At 38.4% G+C, this 25093-nt stretch overlaps 2 protein-coding genes and 1 long non-coding RNA gene across 6 annotated transcripts; 2 read left to right on the top strand and 1 right to left on the bottom strand.

Moving 5' to 3' along the window:
• The first annotated feature begins 6723 nt into the window (after positions 1 to 6723).
• On the top strand, positions 6724 to 12104 carry LOC113290953 (protein SIEL-like). Of its 4 annotated transcripts, none has more exons than XM_026540542.1 (9): positions 6724 to 7472; positions 7554 to 7634; positions 7955 to 8188; positions 8287 to 8478; positions 8667 to 8807; positions 8918 to 9007; positions 9102 to 9622; positions 9718 to 10271; positions 10356 to 11133. In XM_026540542.1, the coding sequence occupies exons 1-9, from the start codon at positions 6744 to 6746 to the stop codon at positions 10649 to 10651; spliced, it is 2838 nt and encodes a 945-aa protein (XP_026396327.1). In that variant the 5' UTR covers positions 6724 to 6743; the 3' UTR covers positions 10652 to 11133. The 4 variants fall into 4 exon arrangements, 3 of the variants coding, with proteins under 3 accessions (XP_026396327.1, XP_026396320.1, XP_026396330.1); XR_003331610.1 differs by having other exon boundaries at positions 6725 to 7472; positions 9718 to 10995; positions 11084 to 12104; XM_026540545.1 differs by having other exon boundaries at positions 6729 to 7061; positions 7342 to 7472; positions 9718 to 11133.
• A 2-nt stretch (positions 12105 to 12106) lies between these two features.
• LOC113290949 (E3 ubiquitin-protein ligase UPL3-like) lies at positions 12107 to 22259 on the bottom strand. The gene is made up of 17 exons (XM_026540531.1): positions 20977 to 22259; positions 20635 to 20745; positions 20416 to 20532; positions 20166 to 20336; positions 19932 to 20093; positions 19330 to 19578; positions 19117 to 19238; positions 17605 to 19018; positions 16153 to 16251; positions 14348 to 15940; positions 13989 to 14213; positions 13780 to 13884; positions 13331 to 13411; positions 13184 to 13252; positions 12957 to 13085; positions 12604 to 12726; positions 12107 to 12505 (listed from the first exon to the last, which is right to left on the bottom strand). The coding sequence occupies exons 1-17, from the start codon at positions 21892 to 21894 to the stop codon at positions 12440 to 12442; spliced, it is 5754 nt and encodes a 1917-aa protein (XP_026396316.1). The 5' UTR covers positions 21895 to 22259; the 3' UTR covers positions 12107 to 12439.
• A 1711-nt stretch (positions 22260 to 23970) lies between these two features.
• Positions 23971 to 24633, top strand: LOC113330439. Its single transcript, XR_003350297.1, has 3 exons — positions 23971 to 24145; positions 24254 to 24286; positions 24423 to 24633. It is a non-coding gene; the product is annotated as an uncharacterized LOC113330439 (long non-coding RNA).
• Positions 24634 to 25093: the final 460 nt, after the last annotated feature.

Here is a 25093-nt window from a genome sequence, read left to right as displayed (position 1 = left end):
TAATTCAGCTCGTAACCCTAGTTTTATACCTAGGCATTCTCTGAACCGATATGGAAAGGGTACTCCCAGCAGATGTCACAGTAAACATACTTTCCCGGTTACCTACCGAATCAATCTACCATTGCAAACAAGTATGCAAAACTTGGAGGAATCTCATCAACTACGATCAGTTGTTCGCTCAGAAATATCAAAATCGTGTCTATGAACAGAACGGTGATGTCGTTGTTGCTGCTTCATCTTATGGTAAGATGAGTTTCTCTTCTATGACGCTACTAATTTTGATATGCAGAGACAATTTTACTATGCTAAATATACTCCACCTGAAAGTTGCATGAGATTCACAAGGATCAGTTTAATCCCAATGGACGAGTCAAGAATTTATAGAATTCTTGGTTCTTGCAATGGTTTGAATTGTATTTCTTCGGATATCGAACACAAATATTTCATGGATAAGCCTATTTACATATGCAACCCTCTTACAAAAGAATATCTTTTACTTCCACGTTTGAATGATGTAACATATGGTTCATCTGATTATTTCAGATGTGGATTTGGTTATGTTCCTTCTAGAAATGAATACAAGGTTGTTAAAATTCATAAAGGGTGGGTTTATGTGTACACTCTTGGAAGTGGTAGAGGATGGAGATACATTAGAAATATCACCTGCAAACTAGATGTAATGTATCTAAATCCATGTGTATTTGTGAATGGGCCTCTTCATTGGGTAGAGTCTACCATAGGAAATATTGTTGCTTAATTTTGATTTGGAATAAGAAAAGTTCAGTATGATATCCTCGACACCACCTTGTTTCATAAGTAATTGTCCTTTGGGCACACATCACTGAATGAACTACCAACTTCGAGTCTTGGGAAGATCCTTGTGCATTGTCTATAAATACGGAATTTTATGTGACATATGGTCATTAAAGGATGGGGATAAAGGAACTCAATGCAGTCATTGGAGTAAGTATTTAAGTACTTCTGATTATCCAACTGCCGCCAAAATATTCGTCATTACGAAGGATGATGAGGTTCTATTTATCGATGGATACACTTTCTACCGTCATGACTTGAGATAAATTAGTGATAAGAAATTGGAATGTCTTGATGAATTTAGGCATTATAGGCCTAGTGAAGTGCTACTTCATGTGAATAGTTTTGTATCACTGAAAGCATTGGGAGAGGAAGATATGAAGATTTTGGAATTAACTGAAGGAAGATAAAGGGGGAGCGAGTAAAGATCATCCGATGTGTATATTATCGCAAATGAGGATTGAACTACATTCTATCACAATGATGCGGGCGGGAGGAGAGGTAAAGAGGGTGGAGCAATAGAGTGACGCACCGGTATTGTAAAATCACCTGACTCATGTGTTTCTTATACACACACCTAGTGCACGAATTTTATTATACCTACCATGTGTGCTACTATGGCATAAATATATATATATATATATATATCTTCGTAAAAGAAAAAGAAAAAAAAACTAATCATCACATCTGGTAGGAATCCTCAATTCAAAGAGATCCAACACTATTTCCTGTTTTTTGGTCACATTTTTTTTTTGTTGAACAGACAATCTTTTTATTTTTTTATTATGGCTTATTCTTATCTAGTTTGTCCCACCAAAACCTCAACTGAATTGAGTTTAACTTGTTAATAATTTCCTCGAGAAGCTTAAAAGAGGTCGTTTGGTAAACTGGAATGGTGCTGAGAACAGTGTTCACCATAACTGACTTTCTAGCTTCTGCAAACACTTTTCCTCTCCATTTAGATGTCTACTCTTCGTATTATCAAATTGGACTATTGAAGTAAACTTTCTGTCTTCTATTTAGAATAAGAAAAATACCAAGACATTTCTCGCGTGGATTCTCTTAACCTGCAATATGTGAGTATATCTCTACTAACATGGCAACCAAATCATCCTTAGTTTCACTTATGATGGTTCTCGTATTTGTATGTCTAATTGTCGCCTTTGCAAATGCAACCAGACTAAGAGTCTTTAAAGGGACAGGTTGCACCGCAGAGAGAGAACTTCTACCCGTTGTGGTGTGTGCATTGAAATTCCCGATGGCTTTCGTCAGGGTTATTTTACACTAGATGTACGCCCGTGCGTTGCACGGGTTTAGATCGGTTTCCCAAGTCTTAAACTCCATAGCTCGTACAACAGTTTTTAGACTTGGGATTATTTAAACCCGTGTAATTATTATTATGTATTCTATTCTAAATTTTTTGAAACAATTTCCTATTGATCTAAATATTCTTTGCGGGACCGGAAGCTCTAAAATTTATTATTATATATTTTAAATTTTGTATAATAATTTTCCTACTGGTCTAATTATTCTACGGTGGGGCCAAAAGCTCTAAAAATCAAGTTTGATTCAGTTTTTAACCACAACAGAGAAAATTCACCTAAAATCATATTATTAATTCAGCGGAGGAAATGTAGCTACGGTTTACACTGGCCATGGGTGTAATGCTGCAGATATTCTAGATGTTTTTTTGTTGAACGGTTAGCCAAGTGTGACCGGTTTAAAATCCGAAGTAGGAGACTTATTTGTCCTTGACCACCTCGTTTATATGCCTCAAAATATACGTGAAATAAGTTCTCGATGTTGTCCTTTATATGTTTTCTGCTTTGTGGTTTCATGCAGTTTGTTTGTATGTTTGATGTATTTGCTTAAGTACTTAACTTAAGGTCAGGCCATTACTCTTTCTGTTTGTTCATATTCTATAAATAGCTAGCTATTGAAAATATATGAATGTGAATATGTATTTGAATTTGAATTTGATTTTTTTGCATTGGATCTTTATTCAGCGGATTTTTCATTTTATTTGATGTCGATTCAACACAAAAAAAAAAGAGTGGGAAGTGAACAAATACGTGTATCATTGATGAGCGTTTACGGATACCTTACAACTATAATTATAACCCACTTTTCGGAAAGAAATCCTTATTTTTCATAATTTTTTATTTAACCTTCGGTATCTTTTACATCTACTTCAGTTCTTCGTGAAAATGAAAATTAATCACACCCACCACCACAAGTTGATGTACGTGCTCTACTGTGACTCATAAGACCCGGTTCTAACTCAGGCCCGAGTGAGTGAGACTCAAATACTCAAGGGTTATTTGTAATTCCTAACTTAACTGGAAGTTCAGAAATAATTCAACAAAAATGAATAAAAAATTCCCACAAATCAAGTTTGGTTCAACTTAAATTTAATCATGAGATATTACAGGAAAAAAAATTTCTCATGACTTGAGATGTATTATGTTTTCCTGACAGAACTCAACAAAACTGGCAAAGTGAAAAATGGGGATCACATATTCACAATAAAATATTTAGTTTAGACAATTTCACCTAGAGACGTCGGTTTGCATCAAGGAGACATAAGGTAAAAGAATCTCCTATCCCACATCCTAAAAGGTCCTAGGGTCGATCCTCAAGAGTGTAGATGGGGCAAAATGAGTTGTTGGTTTTTACGGAATTGAGGAGATGACCGTGCGGGGGAAACTCCTTGAATCGAGCGAACTGTCAAACCTCACACAGATGCACTGCAATAAGGGAGTGCTTTGAATTCGAGAGATCAATCTGTAGTACTCCGGCCTAAACCAAGACAATGGTCGTTCCAGAGTAAATTCGGTCACAAGAAAGGATGGGTCGATCTGTAGGAGGGAAGCTGAGAAATGTGTGAGATCAATGGTGATCGAGATTGTAAGTGCGTTGTGTATTCTGCGTGGGAAAGTTCTGAATGATTGAATTTGCTCAGTTGAGAGTGATTTCTCAGACGATGAGTTCGTATAGACGAAAGATTGTCTGTATGAACTTGTCGAAAAATTCTTGTCTCCCTCAATCATGATTCAGAGACTTATTTATATTGCTAGAATTATGAACACCTTGATCCCATGAAGTGTGACAGTTGCTGGAGTCAAAGAGTGGGGAAGTGGGAAATCGTGTCAAAACCAGTTACTCATCGTGCGGAGACTTGTTTGATTTTCCATCCACTACTTTTCTAACTCCTCCAACTGATTGCATGACTTGCTCACATTCTCATCATGTGTATGAACACACGTGCCATAGACCTCCAGACCAAAACCCTAGTTAATATCCCCCAATGTGACACGATTGATGTCTCGTGGTTTTAGTTAGTCAGTTGTTGACTTCGTGGGACGATGAGTCCATGTATTGCTTAGTTGAACGTGATTTGCAAACGTTCTGAAACTCACGTATTGAACGTGTCTGTTGAGACAGAGATATAATTCTCGAATAAATATTGATGGCTAAAGTGAATAAATATTATTCATTTGATGAGTTGTTGAATATTGATAATTGAACCAATATTCCTTGATCTGAGCCAATATTGCTCATCTGAGCAAATGTTGCTCGTTTGATGAATTATTGAATATTGATAGTTCAATTCGTGAACCAATATATTATTGTTGAGCCAATATTGCTCATCTGAACCAATAATTTATTGTTGAACCAATATTTGCTCATCTGAGCAAATGTTGAACCAATATTTTATTGTTCATCTGAACGAATGTTGCTCACTTGGTGAATTTTTGAATATTGATAGTTGAACTAATATTCCTTAGTATGAGCAAATATTGCTTGTCTGAGCAAATGTTGCTTGTTTGATGAAGTATTGGCAGCAGGACCAAATAAATATTGATTTAAAATAATGGCAACCAAACCAAGTATAATTAATTAGAGTGCTGATCACGGGATCAACATAAAATTTAGTGTTTGAATCTGGAATTATGAACCTTGGACTCAAAACCCTAATTTTGATCAGTTGTTGAATTAATGATTAACTGACGATTTATTGAAAATCATTCATGAAATGAAGGAGGGACCGGCTACATGGGATGATGAATCGACCATGTAGCGCCCAGATGCTCAAGTGAGCAAAATACCAAAGTCTCTTGAAGACCAGTTGGTGAAAGGATGATTAAATGTTGGTTTAATCATTTGTTAAAATAATGCTCGTCTGCTCAGGTGTTAAAATCTAATTATGAAGGGATGAGGGACCGACCAAGGGATCATGAAACCGACCCTGATTGGTCACGGGATCGACTGACAATCATTTTATGAAGTTCCAAATTGTTTGGAAGAGTTTGAACCTAATATGAAAAAATTAGGTCAAATGATGAAAATATATGGGACCGGCCTCTTGCAAGCCAAAGAGCCAACCTTGGTCGGTCAAGGTTGTATGCTCATGTTATCATAGCGTTTGTGTCTCAGTCCTGAGAATTTTGATATTTTCTAATGTGCGTTTGAGCAATATTTTGAGAAGAAATCAGGGATTTTTGCTGAAACTGAGAAAACTTCATGAGATGAAGAAAAATAATAATAAAAATGAAGGAATCATGAAGAGTGGGACCGTCTATTGCCAAGGCATGGCCCTCCGGCCAAAGAGCCCGGTCCCAAGATACTTTTTCTGATTTTACAATATTTTTCATGATTTTAGGGAAATATCATAAAATCAAGGAGTTTGTTGAAATCAAGGAGTTTTCATGCGATGAGGAAAACATGAAAAATAATAATAATAAAATAAGGGGCGTGTGCGACCGGCTAAGGCATGACCGGCCGGCTAGGGCCCAGTCCCACGAGTTTCCCTAATTTTATATTATTTTTCATGGATTGAAGGAAATATCATGAAATTAAGGAGTTTTGTTGAAATCAAGGAGTTTCCTTGAATTGAAGGAGTTTCCATGAGATGAAGGAAACATAAAAAATAATAATAATTAAATAAGGACGTGTGGGACCGGCTTGGGCATGACCGGCCGGCTAAGGCCCGGTCCCACGAGTTTCCCTAAGTTTATATTATTTTCATGGGTTGAAGGAAATTTCATGAATTTAAGGAATTTTCATGAAACGAAGGATATTTGCTCAAATGAAGAGATTTTCATGAGATCAGGGAAAATAATAAAAATATGATAAAATATAAAGTTGGGCGTGGGATTGGCCACGACACGACCGGTCGGCCGGTGGGCCCAGTCTCCCAGCGCCATGATTAATATTTTATTGTTTATTATTTTCTTCCTATTTTGCATAGGTTCATCATTCCTTCGTGTTTTTGGAATGCTCGTTCGTGCATTCAGGTGCTCGTTAGTGCATTATTGCTGAGTACACTTGCACCATTTTGGTCGGGGCTTATTCGATAGTGCTCAGATGCTCGTGTGTTGAATATTTATTACTAACCCTTGGAATTCTGTTGGGAAGAACCATGAATTGAAGTAACGAAATATTATGAAAAACCTAGAATATTTTCCAGGGATTCAGTTAACGAATCTAATAATTTAGGAATAATTAATTGAGGGCTCTATACTAGTACGATCGTCTAGGAACATTAATTTTTCAGGAATTGAGTGATATGAGCTTGTTGAAGCATCATATTTCTTTTATATAGTCAGGGAAAACATTGTTACATCCTGAAGACGTTATTGATCTATACTAGCAGACAAGCTTTCGATTCTATATAGAAGTATTTACTAAAATTGCTCAGTATTCATGAGATATGTCGTTGTCTCAGCTGAGAGACTACACATCTACATATACCCTGAGAGACAGTATTCTCAGTCAGAAATTCTTGTGGCATGAGCTTTCATGTTTTCGATAAGAGACATGAGCCTCAATACTCATCTGATTGCTGGATCAGGAGTATGTATAATTATGGATTTACGATTTTAGTGTTTGTCGAAAATCCACCGTCTACAAAAGAGCTACGATATAAGATGAAATCCAACAGTGTTGGCTTCGATATAAATCCGCCCAACACATTCAGTTATGGCGCGAATCCGCTAAAAAAAATGGGCGAAGAAATTTGGGAGGAGATTCAGAAATCAAATCTTTCAATATCTTCAATTAGGTCACTAATCGTAAACCCTTCTACTTCTAAACACATCATCTCTGCTGTATTCAAAACCCTAACTCAGTATCTACAACAAGAACAAGAACAAACCTTAGAAAATCAAAATCAAAATCATTACCTCAAACTCCTCTGTGATATAGCTACTCATCATCGTGACTTCACAAGTATCGTATTCGACACGGTGCGCTCTTTCGCTTTCGGTAGTTCTGTTAATTCGCAATTTAAAGTTGAATCTCTATCAGTTCTTCTCACTATTGCTGAGCACGATGAAAATTTAGTATATGCTATTACTGAATTTGATGAGAATGTTATAATTGAGCTTTGTTTTGATTCATCTGTGTCTGTTAGGTATTGGATTTTTAAGAATTTGTTTAGATTTCGGATTCGAGATGAAATTTTACTTCGAGTTTTATTAGGTTTTGTTAATGATCCTTATCCTTATGTGAGAAGAATTTCTTTAGATGGTTTAGTAAGGTTGAGTAAGTCAGTTGTGGAATTTAAGAACGGTGGATTGATTGCGCAAGGATATGATGGGGCGGTTGATTTGTTTGTTGATAGAAATGATTGTGTTAGGGCGGCTGCAATTGGTGTGGTAAGTGGTCGAATCGATTCTATGTTGTTCTTAGTTCGATGTCCGTGTGTATTGTTGAAATGAGTTTATTGTGAATTTTAGGTCTGTGAGTGGGGGCAGATGTTACCGGATTCTGGTATGGAAGTTGGTGAGCAGGATTGGTCGGATTCGGTGTTTGTTCAGGTAATGCTTGAAATTAGACAGTTAATGTGATTGAAAAATAGATTTGGACACCAATTGGTACCATGTGTCTAGGATTTCTTGCGAGTCTCTAGTATGGTACTAGTTGGACTTCAAATTAGAAGGATTGAAATGTGAACATATTTGATTTTGATAGTTAGAAAATTGTGAAAATCATTAGGAAAAGTGTGAGTGCTTGAATTTCGAGGAGGACTTGCTTGAGTTGTTTTCTAGGTACTTGTATGACTGAATTGGAACCAAATGTTGTGCGATGAATTATGATTAATCCTGTTTTGGGTTTTTTAATGTGTGTTCTTTTTCAGCTGTGTTCCATGGTAAGAGATATGAGTATGGAAGTACGGAATGAAGCTTTTGTCTCTCTTGGGAAAATGAAGATGGTGTCTGAAGATATACTACTGCAGACCTTGTCAAAGAAAGTCCTGGGTAACCTAAAAGAAAGAAAATTTCCTGGGAAGAGGAACGCGAAAAATTTGGACCTACCAGCTTCAAATGCTGCTGATGCTTTTATTCATGGACTTGAGGACGAATTTTATGAGGTCATTCTATTAGTATTTGCAATACAATCTGCTTTGTTGACTACACCTTGTACTCGACTTTCTCACACACTGCACTCTTCTTATTGCTCTTGTTGAAGGTCAGGAAGTCAGCATGTTATTCCTTGGGGATGCTTATAGCTTTTTCTGTCAGATTTGCAATTGATGCCTTGGATTTGTTAATGGACATGTTGAATGACCATTCTACGGTTGTTCGGTTGCAAACATTGGAGACAATGTATCGTGTGGTGACATGTGATCGTCTAAAGGTGCAAGAGGCACACATGCATATGGTATTCCTCCTGTCCATTGTACTTTCTTTTAATGAAACCAAGGAGCATCCATTAAACATAATACGTATAATTGCATTTTTGGATCACATTGTTGGGCAGTGGCAACACATTCAACGAGAGAAGTTTTTGGTTTTCAAAAGTTAGACCTACCAATTATCTCATATCTTGTACTGGGCCTATCTTTGCAGTTTCTTGGTACCCTGGTGGATGCAAGTAACTTGATTAGACATGCAGCCAGAAAGGTCCTCAGTTTACTGGAACTGCCATTTATGAAGATTTTTAAATCATCAATTAATGGCCTTCTTACCAACTTGACGACTTATCCTGAGGTGTGTACATCAGTTACAATTTTTTTTTTGTTGTAGTTTTATTCTGGTTGACACTTCATGATCCCGAACAAATTTTATAGAGTATAACTTTTTCTCTGTTCTCCTCCCAGGACGAAGCTGATATCTTCTCTGTTTTGTTTTATATGGGTAGAAACCATGGAAGTTTTGCCGTCAGCTTTGTTACAGAAGTGTCTCAAGAGGTTTTTGTCTTTTCTTGTCTCACCATTTAGAATAGTATCAAATGTAAAAGAGAACTGTTCCCTTATTTTTGTTTCCCTTCTGCCCTGCTTACAGATAGAACCATCCTGTGAAGAAGAGCTCAGATTTGATAATCCAAGAGTAGCTGCAATATTGGTTTTAGCCATTCATGAACGTCTTGCATGCTCGATTCCAACAAAAGTATTTTCATATGCAATTCCTTTTCTTGGAAGAATTGTTATTTCTTTAAAAGATTGTGCGACTCAAGATGCCCTTTTGGCCTATTTGTACAAGTTCAGTAAAATTACACATGTTCCTGCATCTGTAGAGGATGATCTCTTTCATGTTGCTGGAGGAAAGCTTCCGCTTCATAATATTGATGAGATATTCAATCAAGTATTACCCCTGCAACAAATTTGTGGTGGAGCCTCTGAAGATCAATTTCAAAATGATATGCGAGATCTAAGGCAAACAACTTTCCCTCTATCTCATCAATGGAAAGTGATTTTCACGGACGAGGAGGCAGAGAAAAACGTGAATCTTATTCTCAGAACAGTAGCTGCTACCTGGCAACTGATAAAATCAGGGTTCACAGATGAAGTACAAAAGACTTCGAGGTTCTATTCTTAAACTAATTTCTCATGCAGCTCACTATTTCTTTACTTATTCGGTAAATATTATGATACTCGCTTTTCTTTTTTCTTACATATAGGAGCTGCAGTAAAGAGCTGGCAACAGTAGCTGTGAACTCGAACAGATCAACTGGTTTGTTGGCCTTTGCGTCTCAATATGTTCAGGTAGTCCAACATATAGCAGAAATATGGATTCATTTTCTGCCATTAAGTAAGTTCCATTATCTGAAAACAGGAATGTTGGATCATTTATTGGAAAAGCTAGATTATAATCTTAGAAAGCTAAGGTACGAGTTTTCAGGGTTGAGTAAAAAAGAAGAACTACATATCTTAGAATTGGTACTTCTTGCTTGTGTTGTGAGGTTGTCCGAAATGGAGATCTGTTGTAATGTTAATACATTGAAGAGGGTGCAATCTACCATCTCCGTCATTGAGCTTCTCTGTGAGGACTTGCACATTCAACTTTCTGAATTTGCTGGAGAACTGAGAAAGTCATTGAGTGAAAGGGGATACATTGATGATGGTGCTTTGAGTCAGCAGTTTTCGTTTAAAAGGTTACTTGATTTATTTTCACTTAAAGAAATGGTGTTTGATGGAATGCTAAAACACATCAAGGCAGAACTCGGTGTACCAGGTAACAACTCAGAAAACCCTCTTTCCTTTGTTTCTGGATTGCCCGCCGGTGTTACATTCCAAATCACATTATTCAACATATCAGACAAAGACAGATTGTGTCTGAAGATGTCTGTACAGGAGGCGGGTCTATTTCAGTATGTGTTTCTGGATATGAACCAAATTGGAGGGTATAACGAGATCAACAAAGTAACATTAAGTGTACCATTTTACAACACCCCTAGAACAGCTTCTTTCGTATTGAGAGCTTGTGTTATGAAGGAATGTCCATCTGAAGATGTGGGTCAACGAGCAAGAGGTTCTGGAGGGCCAAAATGGGAGCGCATCATCATCAGCAATATAACCAAAATTTATTTGGTTGCAGCCAAATGTACAACCTGAAGGGTGGAAAAAGATTTATTTCACTAATCTCCAATATTCTCTGGCCCAAGAAGAAGTTGTTCAGTGGGAGCTGTCGACAGCATTTCTTTTCATGTCATGGATTTTTGACATGTAAAATGAAATCAGAGAGCAAATGCCATTGAAAATTTAGGTTGTTGAGGTGCCAGCTCTTAAAGACAACTATCAGTTGAGAGTCAACTAGAATGATGAGATTTATCGCACGATGGGAGAGAGGATTATTGGACTTCACTGAGTTCGGATTCTGATCGGTTGGCAAAAGATTTTTCTCAGCTAGGCTTGCATTTGACTTGCATTTTCTCAGCTAGGCTTGCATGTATTAGTTCGTGAGTACCAATTCTTTCATCGTCTCTGTTATTTAGACCTCTAATACGTATTGCTCTTTCTATTCACGAATCTTACTTATAAATACAGAATGCATTTACTTCGGAAAATAGCAAACAACTTCGATTTACTTCCCAAAATATTTTCTACTCATATCCATCTACCTCTACAAGCAGCAGGACTGAGCTTCTCACCTGATATTATCCAAGTTAGCGTTGGCAAAAATATCCATCTACCTCTACAAGCAGCAGGACTGAGCTTCTTACCTGATATTATAAGTTAGCGTTGGCAAAAATATGGCAGTCATGTTCAAGAAGACTGATTTGAGGTGCTCTTCAACAACCATGGGTCTTGAAGAAGTCTCCGTAGCAATAAAAAGGAGGTACAGAGAGATTGGAGATTCGATCTCCTTGCCTTGTACTGAAATCTTAGTAGTTGAAATGCACTGCAAGACCAAACCGCATCATTTGCCTCCAAATCCGATCCTTTTCATAAAAGCAATAAGAAAATCCCACTGGTATTGGACATCCAGTTTGAGTGCAAGATAAATCCCCCTTATTCTTTTTTTATAGTAGTATGGTAGTATAATCTTATGTACAAGAAAAATAATATCAGAACACGCTTATAGTTGTTGCGTATCAGAACACGCTTATAGTTGTTGCGTCATAGAAATCCGCATGTTTTGACATTCCGAGAAAATTTTGATGCTCGAGGAATGTCATAAGACGGGATGTTTTGCCAGGATATTTAATGGCAGCTTTTGCCAGCAAGGTAAGCCGGGAGGCTGGTTAAATTTTGGGTCACAGACTCCAATCGGTTCATGGTAGTTTTTAACAGCTAGACGGTTAGCTAAAATCACCGTCACCACCCAAACCCCCGTCACCACCAATAGACTATCACCTATTGTATGAATAATTAAAATACACCCATAAAAATAAGCACACAAGCCAAACAAGTAAAGACGTTGGCAATCTACGCTTTAAGCTTAGCACCATAAGATGTTCTGGTTGTTATCAATCCTGACTGACGACTTGGTGAAATAAAATCCTACCCTCTAGCTTTCTTACTAAAAAAGAGGAAAAGAAGGTAAGAGGAAAAGAAGGTATCCGAACATGGCAGAAAAATATGAACTTTTACTAATCTAACAAATGTGAAACTTTCAACACATTATTGAAGAACTGTGAAGGGAATCCAAAAACGAAACAGAAAGAATTCGCTATGACTGGCTGAGATGAATTAAGAATTTACAAAGCCAACCGAAAGAAGAAGAAAAGAAGCTTGACCATTCTTCAGTATGGGACAGCAAGAGAATCATTTCCTCGAGCACGATTGATGAAAGCAATCTCCAGAATGTTGGTGGAGTTTTGACTGCGTTGAGTGCTTGTTGATATAGAGCATATACTATGATAATATATACTAACCAATGGAAATTGGCTTGTTGAATACTCAGGATAAATCGAATGATCCCTGCCCCTCACTGATAGCATAAAGCAGTTTCGTATACATAATTGCCTGTCGACACAGAAAATATTAATGAAGCTACAGTACAAAGATAATGAAATATGTTCGACATACTGCAATATTCAATTTACTAAGTATGGATTGAGTACCTTCGTTGAATATGGAGGAAGCTTGAGGTAATTAGCACAAGTCATCACACTGGGCAAATCATCATCTGCTGATTCTGAAGGACCATTTCCATTTGATGTCGTGTTTGAAGCGGTTGAAGAGAGCTGTACCAGACATGCATTTCATTATATATACAATCATCATTTAAGCAAAGAACAAAATGTCTGCATGTTATGGATAAAGGTGAATGAACAAAATTGCACAGTTTTAGCCAAACACCAACATATGGCTAGCATTCTGTGGTGTTGCTGACCTACAAGTGGAATACCATTGCATTCCCAGTAACTAAGCTAACTTATACACCTGCAACTAATAAGAAATATCAACCACATACCTTCCTCACTATAGTTAGCTTGGGGTTCAGAACAGCCAGGCCACCAGGTGGAAGCCTGGGAGCTCCTGTTACGAACTGACAGAAGGCACGCTGTTGCTCTGAGGTGAATTCTCCCATGATTTCAAGCAACTGAAGGGAAAACAAACAACACATTTTGACGAGGTCAGATTTCAGCATATAGAAAACACCAATTTCTCCTTCAAACACAACAAGTGTAGAGATCATACATTAACGATGGCAGGGCTCTTGGCAGTGTAACCGTGGTCGAACTTTATATGATCAACAAGCGTATCAGCCTGCAGAGTTATCAAGTTCTCAGTTCTGAAGGATAATCATGTGAAACAAGCTAACCAGATACAAGAGAGCTCACTTACCTTCCATAATTCTCGACGGCCACATAGTAGATAATCTAGTTCATGTGGAGAAAATATTTGCAGCGATGAAATGTCAAACACCTGTTGTGTTTATTTTGAACGAAGAAGAGAAAGTTCAGACTTAATTTATCAATTTGGACCAAAATAGTGACAAGTAGAATTTCTAATCTTCAAACAATATGCATTTCAATTCCAAAATGTCAGGAGTATCAAACACAACATTCACAAAAGTAACTGCCCCATTTATCCAAGAAAGAGGAAAGATTTGTAGATGAATGCAAACTATCCAATATCATATCAAAGATGAGGACTGTGCAACACTAACATTTACCAGTCATAGCATCCAACAACGATTATCAGAAAATTCGCATTATACAAGCTCAGTGCATGATATAAACACAAGCATGCGAGCTAAGTGCATGATATACAAGCTAAGTGAAAATCGTTACCTGATTAAATCCTGCTCTAAATGCTTCCACTTGCCGCATGATTCCAGTCTTCACAGTAGCATCCACCACCAAGGAAACGTATTCTTCCAAGTTAGTAATATCCACCTAACCAACAAAAATCACAATGACATTCAGAATAACTGTAAATGATGCTGGAACTAAAAGATGGCATGCTGATGTAAGATGGGACAAATCAAATGTTCATTTACATTTTCTTCCCCTGGTTTTAAGATGTACTCTGGATAGCCAGGAACAGTAAAATCCAGACACAAATCTTCAATCGGTGTTCCTCGGAAACGTAAATCGGTAACTGCAATACCACCGTCACTACCTACTTCTTCCAGATGTTGTTTCCGGCAAACAAGAACTTGTAATTCTTGCAAAATCTTCCCGAAGTCGCTATCGAATGATAGAATATCATGCAAATCAAGCTCCTGTTGTGAAGTAGAATGTTAAAACCTGATTGAATACCCCCATGGTATGTAAAGTATACACAGATTCCAGAAAGAAAAAAACTTAATACAAAAGAGAAACAGGGACATGAAACAAGTATTGCAGTTTCTCTTACTTGGCCAAGCACCAGCTTATAAAACGCTGTCGACAAAGGCAGGTCCAGAAGTCGACCATCTTGAAGAGCTTTTGCCATAACTCGTCCAACCAGCCGAAAATAGTCGATCACTTTAGAAAACTGATTACCATCAGAAGCATCTGAATTCAGAGGCCATGGGCGCGGAAATAACCCAAGAGGAGCTTGTACAAGATCTCTTCCATTAGTAGCATTATCCTGTTCAATTTTCTTTGCATCTCCAGGATCGCCACTTCTACTTTTCTTTTCATCTAAATCAACTTCCATTGCAAGTTTTTCTGACGATGTCGAAGACCTCCACATTCCAAGGCTGACCTTTTGCAAGTCATGACTTAAAAGGGTGTAAAACTCCAGAGTGGGACCCAACCCAGTGCCAACCTCTCCGAAGTATTCGACTTCAAGCACAGCCTTCTGGCTAGAATACATCTCCATAACTTTTGCAGCAGAATCCAAAATGCGATTCCTAGAAACTCGGACCTTTTGTCGTTGTAACCTCCCAACCCGAACCTCTCTTTCATTCGTTGAGCCATTACCATCTGCACCTTGTTGCTGCTGGAGCCGATGAAGTGCACGAGATAATCCGAAAGCTGTTGAATAAAAATACTGCCTCCTAGTTTCAAAAGGAAACAAGAATGGACAAGCTTTGGTCAACTGATAACACCATGATGGAAGACTACCACTGCAGAGTGCTAAGGCATCCTGAATTTGCCGAGCCAATTTGGGCGTAAGCTTGTTATTGATGAATTCTGCGGAAGGAACCATGGAGCCAGTCGTACTTAGTTCGTCTAGACTAGAAATCTTTCCCTCTGAGAAGTTATCAGACACCGTTTGTACTCGTAGACGGGCTGCTAGCTGGTTCAGACCCTCCAATACACGCAACAAGGCTAGTATGTTATAGGTAGGGTTTGATCTCTCCAAATCACAAGGGAGCTCTCCTTGCAAGATGCTGTCAAAAAGTGAGATTTGCTGCCATGAGGGCTCAGAACTGGAGTTAGAAGCGGAACCAGCCTTCACCGTTTTTGCTGTAGCAGAAGAAGATGACCCTCCTGTAGACGTTCTGTCAGCTTGACTTTCTGCCCTTTGATACATAATAGTGTACATGTCATTCCAGAGCCTGTTCCCATCACTTGATAAAAAGTCCGACCCATTAGACCTGTCATCACCATCCTCATCTTCATCATGCACAAGTTGACGCTGGACAGCTTGATAAATTGTCAGATTCCTGTTAAGCTGCTTGCCACCAGCTGAAAATACCAACTTAGGAGGATCATTAGAGGCACCACCTACTGGAAGCCCACGGCGATCTCTACCTCCTCTTAATCCTCTTCCACTACCAGAGGTAAGCCCAGCCATAGCAGCTGCAGCGAATGACATTGCACCCTTTGTGCCAAAAGAGCTCCCCCCACTTCGGAAGTCACCCGACTCCATGCCTCTAAGAGTGGAAGCCCTATGACTAGAACCAGCAGGAGTGGTCTGACTATCCCTTGTCGCAGACGCATCCTCGGTTGAATCTCCAAGTTTCACATCGTGTACCTTCTCAGCCATGCATAGGCGGACAGAATCATCTCTCAATACCTGAAAAATATGTATATCACGCAGTTCAGACGAAAATTCAACATTCACGTCAGCCCACCACCAAAATACAGTTTTTAATACTGACAGTGATACGACATCATTCAGTAAATCCGTGTTTATGTAGATTAGCCACCAACTGAACTGTCTAAAGAAAAAGCTAAAAGAAAAAGGGTGGACGCAAATGGTACTTCCATCAACTACATAACATATACCTCTTCTTCATTGTCATCATCCTCATCCTCGGACAGATCATCCTCCTCAATCACCAATGCGTCATCAATTTCCACGGGAGAGATGTCCAACTCCTCGTCCTAGGGGATAAAAGATGTAGCAGTAACATGTCAGCATGATACATGAATGTGTTTGTGTGATAACCATGTAAGAACAGGAAACTAAAACAACAACTCTTGATAGAAGAATATCCTGCACCAGGCAATATGTGAAGATATCTTAAACAGCTCTAAATTAAATTATGCATCAGACAGGAAGTATAGATGAAAGGGTGTGGCCTTGTGCAAAATTGGCATACACGAGTACAGCCACTCTTTCACAGTCGGATCTGCATCATTCGCTGTCTATTTGTATATTTCTATGAACTTTGTACATTTCCTAGTTCTGTTAACTTAAACAATTTGTTGCCTGAAATACCTCACTCAAATTTGAAATCAACATGATAAATGGTAAACAAAATATGTCCTGAATTTAGGAAAATGCATGTTGTTTTTGTTGTGCTTCTGGTTAGCTACTTCTCAAACAGCGCAAAGCCGCAAACCATTGCGCAGCCCGTAGAGTAACTTTTATTCATAGATATAATGTCATCGGCTCAAGTGATGAAGATATTCATCCATCACAGAAGAATGCTTCAATATAAAGAAAGCAAGATAAATGACAGAAAAAACATGAGCAGACTACGTTGCACTAGTCCAAACAAAATATCGAAATGATTATTAAGAAATTTATATCAGAAGTTAAAAGAGGAGAAGGAATCAGTGAAACGGGGTGTATGCTATGTTGTACTAGTCTTCATAATAATTTAATCCGAGAGGATAAATCATGCAAGATAAACGGGGTGTGTTAACTTCATTAAGCCATGTTACTCCAACCTATATATTTCATACAGTGGTTTAGAACGACAACATGTATTTACCAGCTTAGCTTTGTGACCGAGTCGTCAATCAGAATGACATGGAAAGTGGTCCTTTATCAACGGATCAACTATCAAGTAGAGGGCTGGCAAGTGGCATTTTTGGAAACATGATGTAACGAAGGGGTACACGTAATGTTTAATCCTATCATAATTCTAGTCACCAAATTGGTTTCTTAAATGTTAGAATAAGCCTAAAAACCTATTTCTTCCGACTACAAAGCATGGATACCAGTTTCGATTGTTATCGCACAATGGCCATACAAGATTATGTACAGCTAAAAAAACGCAAAATTAATGGGATTGGGTCCAAACCAAAATTTAACCCATGATGACTTGATTTTACCTAATTACAATTTCCTGTGGAGTAAAATGTGTAGCAAAGTTTCTTTGTAGAGCCTACATAGTATGTCACTTCCTCTAAATTTCACCAATTTTTTTAAACATATGATATTAAACACAAATATTTCAGTATCATATAACGCAACAATGAGAGGCTTAATGATTGGGCTATATGTACCTCAGAACTAAAGTCTGCCTGAGCAGGTTTCGGTTGTGCATCTTTGTCTGTAGCTGCCCTTCTACGTCCAGCATTTCTTGTTTGGGGTCCTCTTCGCTCATCTGGGGAAGATCTCAAAACAGCTTTACCTTTCCCTTTGGAAGAACTTGCATTTCCCTCCTGCGGAGGGTCCTTCTTGGCTGAACCTCCTATGGTCACTGATGATCTGGATCTTGTTGAGTGCCGACGTGCAGATGAAGCCGGAGTAGAGTTAGATGGTGATGATACATCTGCTCCCGTAGCTGCCGTAGGATCAGTATTCCCTGAAGCCTTATGTGTGAGTTCACTACGTTGGACCCTGGGCCAAAGAAACTCCTCCACAGCTGCTAAACTTGCCAGTGGGTCAATGAGTACAATATTTGAGGAATAATCACGAAGAGATTTCTCCCCTTGAGCTCTGCAAAGACGCAGCTTAAAAGGCTGGCATAATGCACTCAACCCTGAGGAGAGGCGTGCATTACCACCAGTTGACCTAGATGCATGGCTCAATACAACTGGAAAACGCTCTAAGGAGGATAATGCATTTTGAAGCTTCTGAATAAGGACAGCCATTGGAACCTCACTCCCATCATGAAAACCAGTAGGAAGAGCAACCGCTACAAATGACTTGAACCTTTTAAGAGCTTGTTGGCGCAGCTTCAGCAAATTTGCTTCTGAAGCTCTGTCCTTAGAAAAGGTTCCACAAGAAAAATAATTGAGTAGAGCTGCCACTACTCCACTACCGATGAACTCAAATGTGGAGACACCATCTCCTTTACTAAGCTCCGCTAGCAGCTCCGACATAACACCAACCAAATGCTCCTCGCTGTCGTCAGAAACATCTAATAAGCGAAGAGCAGAAGCTTTTGATTTACCCTTTGCTTTAGACTTTTGATCATCTACACGGCCATTCAGTTTCTTGCAAAGATTCTTTAAGCGTAAAAGGTCATCAGTTACACCAACTTCAGTGCCTGTGTCAGCAGAAAAATATTTATCCTTGAAGTCTTTCGCTCTTGCACTAACTGTCGCACGAAGACTAGAATTAACCGATGGAATTTCTACAGTAGCTGGGGGAGAGCCAATATTCATGGGAGCAGAAGACTTAGATTCCTCCAAGGAATTTCCTTCTGCATTCGAGCCAGCAGCGCGCCGTCTATAACGCCGAGAACGTGTTGCTGATCCAGCTACAGAATCAGATTCCTTTTCAGCGGGAGATGCCTGGAGAGCAGAGCTTGATGAATCAGACACTATAAGAGTCTCCACAGCATGTACCACCCCTTCTCTAACAAACATCTTTGAAAAGGTCCCAGGAAGTTTCTCCATGAGAATTTCAGCTATCTGAAGGGCAGGAACTAAAACTTGTGGATCCTTCCATGCGAGCACACCAGCTAAGAAACTGGAAAAACAAATAAATTCAAACACTGGTGAATCAGCATTTGGAGATTCAAACATATCATGTACATAAGAACGTAAACAGAAATGCAAAGAGAGTACCTCGATATATTTGTTACACTTATTAGAGTCTGAATCATTTCTGCGGAGCTGAAATACATCAGTTTGCCTATAACTGACAGACATTTATGGCGAACTGGACCGTTCACACTGGAACCATAGATCTGCCAATGTGGAAGACAAAAGAAAAATAAATCCATGAAGCACCGAGTCATTACTGGTTCACACAAAAGCAAGTGAGTAAAAATAACGGACCTGTACGAGAACAGGAAGGAGGTTGATTCCAAATTGCTGCAGAAGCTCGGGTTGCTCACGCAACAGCTTCTCACGGGCTGAAACCTCAGAAACAGCCCCGTTCACCTCTTCTTGTTTACTAGAACTGCCTGAAGGAGTCTTCTTTCCAATAGATCCTTTGAGTGAAAAATGAGCGCATGATGGCAGAGAAATCGTTCCTTGTGGCAGTGGTGGGAGAAGCTCGTCGGAAAGGTTCACAATCTCAAAAATCTATGTGATAGGACCATAACAATCAGAAAGCAAGGAAAGCAGAATGCTAAATTGTCAATAGAAATGACCTACTCCAAGGGCAATGGAAGGCAAAAACGGAGATATTGGCCTTTCTAGAGTACTAAGGTTGAAGTTCCAAGGTCCCAGGAAGTTTCATGCACACACTACTATTTTGTTTCGAGGAAGATAGACTAATCCAATTTGTTAGAAGAATGAGATAACATATACCTAACACATCTACAGTACTGTTTGCATATTCTCAATGCTTCAAAATATTTCAATCAGGATATTTGAGGTTGGTGCAGAAAGAACAAGAAACAGTAAAAAGAAAGAATGAAAAAACTAGCTCACACCTGTTCTGCTGGTCTGGTTAAAGCAGGTGAAACAGACAATCTTGCATCTAGGCCAGCTCCGGACAAAATATCTTTGAGAGTGCCACTTACACCCAAAAGGAGCAGTGTCTTTGCTCCAAGAGGAGAGCCACTTGCACAGGTCGAAAGGAGTCGGATTAAACCCTGCATGAGCTTAGATGTTAAATAACGTCCAATGAATCAATCAAGACTACTCCATAGTGTATTTTCATTTACCGTATATGTAGGCGTGCTAAGGGATGCTTGACCACCCCCAGAATTAGCGATTGAAATCAGTGATGCAGCTTGAGCAACCAGACCATGATTGCAGAGTTCGTCTAGTTTATCAGGAGAGGATGCAAACGCCTCTGCAATCCTAGTCAAGCAAACAGAGGCATGTTCTAGAACCTGTGAAGTACAACATTTTAACAAGAAGTAACAAGTAAAACTCTTAAGTTCGACATTAACTTGGAAATAGTGCCCTTACCTTTGAATCGTGATACTGGAGAAGGTTTGTAAGCAGAGGAACAGCTTCCATCACAAAGTCAGACGCATCCGAAGGGAGTTTCTTACACATATTCGCAGCAGTGGATAACGCTACTCGCTAAAACAAACAATTGTATACTAAATAAACATCCAAAATATGAAAATCTGGTCTCCATAGTCAAAAGATAATCAACTAACACTAGTTATCAGAAGAATTTACCTGTACTCCTGTGGAGAAAAAGTCAAGATATGATAACACGGCCATAAGTGCACCAGCACGTAGACAAGCAGTTGGGTGTTCTTGGGATATCTTCTTGAGAGCTTGAAGCGACTGCATGTTCATGGAACTCAATTATCAAACTTAATACTCATCATTTACAGCATGCTAAAATGATAATTGGGTCTTAATGATAATAAAACATCAGAAACCCAAGTTGCATAACACTAAGAGAAAAAGAATCCACATTATTCTCTCTTAATTTACATTAGTTCCTTGTCACTGAATTTTATATGCTCATCACATGTAATAAAAGGAAATAACAGTAGAAACAAAGAACTTTACCTGCTCTGCCAAGTCCATGTACTCAATGGTGAGAAGCCTAGCACAGAAGCATGAAACTGCACCATAATGAACAACAGCAGCACATGACGATGGGAGCACATCACATAAATGAGTAAGTGCTCTAGCAGCAAGCAACATGATATCAGCATTGCTTTCATGGTTAAGTAATCCAACCAGAATAGGCACAAATGAATCAACAGAAAATGTGCTAAGTGAATCTTCAGTCCCAATTGATAGCATTTCACATAATTGGGTTAATGCTTCAACCTGTTTTCCTTCTTCCCCATCTGCTCTTAACCCAGACAAAATCTTTTCAAGTCTTCCATTCTGATGCGACGAAGATGTAGCCATTCCAGAAGAAGGCAATAGATCATCTAATCCAGCACCAAGTTTTCTTAATAACCCTTGAAGGGCACTACTAGCTGATGTTAAATTCTGATGCAATATTCCAACAGCTCCATCACTATCATTATCATCATCAATCCCACCATCCATACTTAGTCCTAAACTCCTCTCTGCATCTCTTTCCCTTTCTCTTTCTCTTTCCCTTTCTCTTTCTCTAACCCTAATTTCAGGTTCCTTCTCTTTCCCTTTATCTGAATCTTTTTCTCTCTCAACAACCTGATTTTTTCCTCGCCGTTCACGGCGGGCACCAGAACCGGATGATTCAGTGGTTGAATCCATTGGAGCAGCAGCAGAAGCAGATACAGATGATGAATCTCGAGAGCGTGAATTCTGGCGGGAACGAGTTGGGATCGAAGAAGGAGGAGGAGGAGGAACTGATGAAGACGAAGATGTTGTTGTTGATAATCTAGCTCTTTTACTTGCACGAGTTGTTGCTGTCTGTTGTTGTTGTTGAGATGATGAAGAAGGGGCTGCTGAGGAGGCCTCCGCCCGCTTACGACTTCTCGTTTCCATACAAAAACTCACTCAATACAAGATTAAATCGCCACTCGCCTATTTGGCGGGGCGATCAAACACTACTTGATCCACCAATTTCTATCATATCTTAATCACCAATTTTTCCCCAATTCGAAAAAATCCCTAACTTTTTCTTAATCGACTCAAACAAAACCGAACCCTAGGTTTTCAGCTTCTCTGAAGATATAAGGTGGTAATATGTATTTTTTGTTAAGTGCGATTAAACAATTGGAATCCCGAATATGAGATTGTAATCTTAAGAGTGAGTGAGAAAGAAAATTGTTTGATTCTATTCTCTCTTTAAAGTTTTTAATAAAGCTTTCATGACGGTGAAGGGGGGTTTCCTTTTTCACCCAACAATTTTTATTGTCGTGACAAATGTGCTTCTAAGAATCTCAAGGATTATCTTTATCAGTTACAACACACATTTTGGGTATTGGGTATATTATGTCAACATCTTTGTTGCAGCACTACCTGGGTTATGCGCGTCTAAGATCTCATGTTGTAACATGTATATACTATCAACAATGCGCTTAAAAAAATTATCTTTTTTTTACACGTGCTTAAAATTTCATTTATGTGTATTTTGACATCTTTGTTGCAGCACTATTTGGATTACGTGTGTTTAAGATCTTATGTCTTTGCATAATACGTTTAAAAAAATTATCTTTTATTTTACATGTGCTTATAATTTCATTTATGCGTATTTAGAAGTTGGACACTTCATTATTGTTGATTCAATACTATAACACTAGTTTTGTCGTTAAATGTTATTACCAAATTATTATTATTTTTAATAAGACTACTAAAATTGTTGAATTGGTAATGTATCAAATCACAGCATTGCAACATTTAGTGTTGCATCAATGCGTTTGTGATGCACAATCAATTACTCACCTTCTTTAATCAACTTACCCAAATGTTTAACTATATATATTAGTAACTTAAACTAAAACGGAAGATAGTTTCTTTGTCAAACTAAACAAATAAAAGAGTGTAAAAGGGTTTTTTTTTTCACCCAAAATTTTTATTGTCGTGACAAATGTGCTATTAAGAATATGAGGGATTATCTTTAGCAGTTACTGCACACATCCTGGACATACATGTCAACATGTTTGTTGCAGCATTTTGAGTAACGCGTGTTTAAAATCTCATGTGTTAGCACGTATTTACGGCTTTATCCACACTGTTTTTGATTTTCTAACGCGTGTTCAAGATTTATCCATATATATACGAGTATCTTTCCCGGTGCATACGCACCGGGCGTGTCAGGGGTTGACAGTGCAATATTAAAATATATCCTGACATATACTATTGAATAACACAAAAATATATGGATAATAGTTACATTCGTTGGGTTAAAATCTATAATTAATGTTAGTGTCATCGCTCTTTGATCTAATTTATTACCTTGGCTACTTGGGGATATCCGATAGGAGTATCTTTTTGCTACTTCCAAATGACTGTTAGAGTCGCTTAGTGTGTTTTTTAATGTTAAATGACTGTTGGGATTTCCCGTTGCCAACTAGAAAGTGTCTTCCAGGATTAGACAATCGAATAATGATGATAGGGATAGTCAGTGCTTGGTGGCTTCACCAAAATCAACAGAGATTGTGGGATCGGTATGTGGTGACTTGGGGGTCTCTTATTATAACTTTTTTGTTTATTTTATCTTGCCTTTTTTTAAGACTAACCCAAAAGATTTTGGGACTACTAATAAAACGGAATAGCTTCACTAAGAAGTAATATCCAAAATTCTTTATCCACTGTTTTTTCATAATAGCTAATATGCCTTTAATTAATGTCCAATTGTCAAAGAAATCGTAAGGTTCCTATTTTGCTTGGCGGAATGAGAAAGTTTCAATTTTGTTAACTAGATGGACAGAGCCAAATCAGTTGTCTTGGTTGGCACAAAACCGGTCTGAAATGACTTTCTAGTCCCTTAAGTGGTTAACTTAACCAAACAGGGCATGTGCAAAGTGAACAAGCCATACCCGTAATATGGACCCGATACCTAACTTCCATGGCCCTCGTTTTATACGTCTTTTTTCTTCGTTCTCCTTCCTTCCTCCTCCTCCTTCTTCTTCTTCTTATTCTTCGCTGGTAGCCCTTGATGGTACTGGTGGTGGTGTTTTCTTGTTATTGGAGTTGATGGCGGTTGTGTTGGTGTAGGGGTGAGCTCTGTTATTTTGGTAATGGTTGGGTTGTTGCTGGTATAATTGGAGTTTGCTACTGGTAGGATTTGGTGGTAAGTGTTGGTGGAATTTTTTTATTTAGCTACCAAAAAAGTTTTCAATTGGATTTTTCCATTTACTAATTCTGACCTAATTTTCTTTCTTTTGAGCCTATTTTACAGATTTTCCAGAATAAACCAGTTAAGGATTTTATGGTATGTAGTTGCTCTATGCCATCACTACTGAACTTTCTCTACTCTTACAGGAATTTCATTCATCATCGCATAACAACACATAAAACCTCAATAGAGAAAATGGACAGTTAATACTTGTAAAAATCATCGTTTTCAGGGTACTATTTGTCAGCACATGTCATCAGCTACTCACAGGAGACGCTCAACTATCTTCACAAACTCAGGAAGCTGTTCAACAAACCAAAACTAAGTCTGGTCATCAACAAAAAGCTCTGACTAATATCTAGGATCTTCAATGTACTTTCTGTTTTACAGTTTTGAATAATGTACTTGTTTTCTGATATAAATAGAAGATCCCAATCTCTGCATCTCTTGTGGAAGATATTCACCAAAATATATTTTCTAAGTTGGTATCAGCCTAGATCCAACCCACGCTTCTCTTCAAAAAAAAAAACAACCACAAAACAAAAACTCTATCGTGGCTACTAACACCAATAGCCTCCGTCAAATCCAGATTCATCACCTTGTAACAACACTGAAACACATAGAAACCAATTATTTATTATGGAAAACTCAATTCAAACCAATCCTTAAAGGATATGGTTTAACAGGCTATATTGATGGAACCCTAGAAAAACCACCAAGAAACCTACCTAATACAGAAAATATCAATCATGTTTTTACAGATTATGAAGCACAAGATTCACTCCTTGTAGGATGGTTGAATTCTACATTAACACCTGAAGTCCTTGGCAAGGGTGGAGGACTTGAAACATCCAAACAAGTATGGGATACTTTGGAGAGGGAGTTTGCACCAAAAACCAAGGC

The sequence above is a fragment of the Papaver somniferum genome, chromosome 1, assembly GCF_003573695.1.
Source record: "Papaver somniferum cultivar HN1 chromosome 1, ASM357369v1, whole genome shotgun sequence".
Taxonomy (NCBI): domain Eukaryota; kingdom Viridiplantae; phylum Streptophyta; class Magnoliopsida; order Ranunculales; family Papaveraceae; genus Papaver; species Papaver somniferum.
Note: the sequence above shows the minus strand (reverse complement) of the source record. Positions and strands in the feature narration are given on the sequence as shown.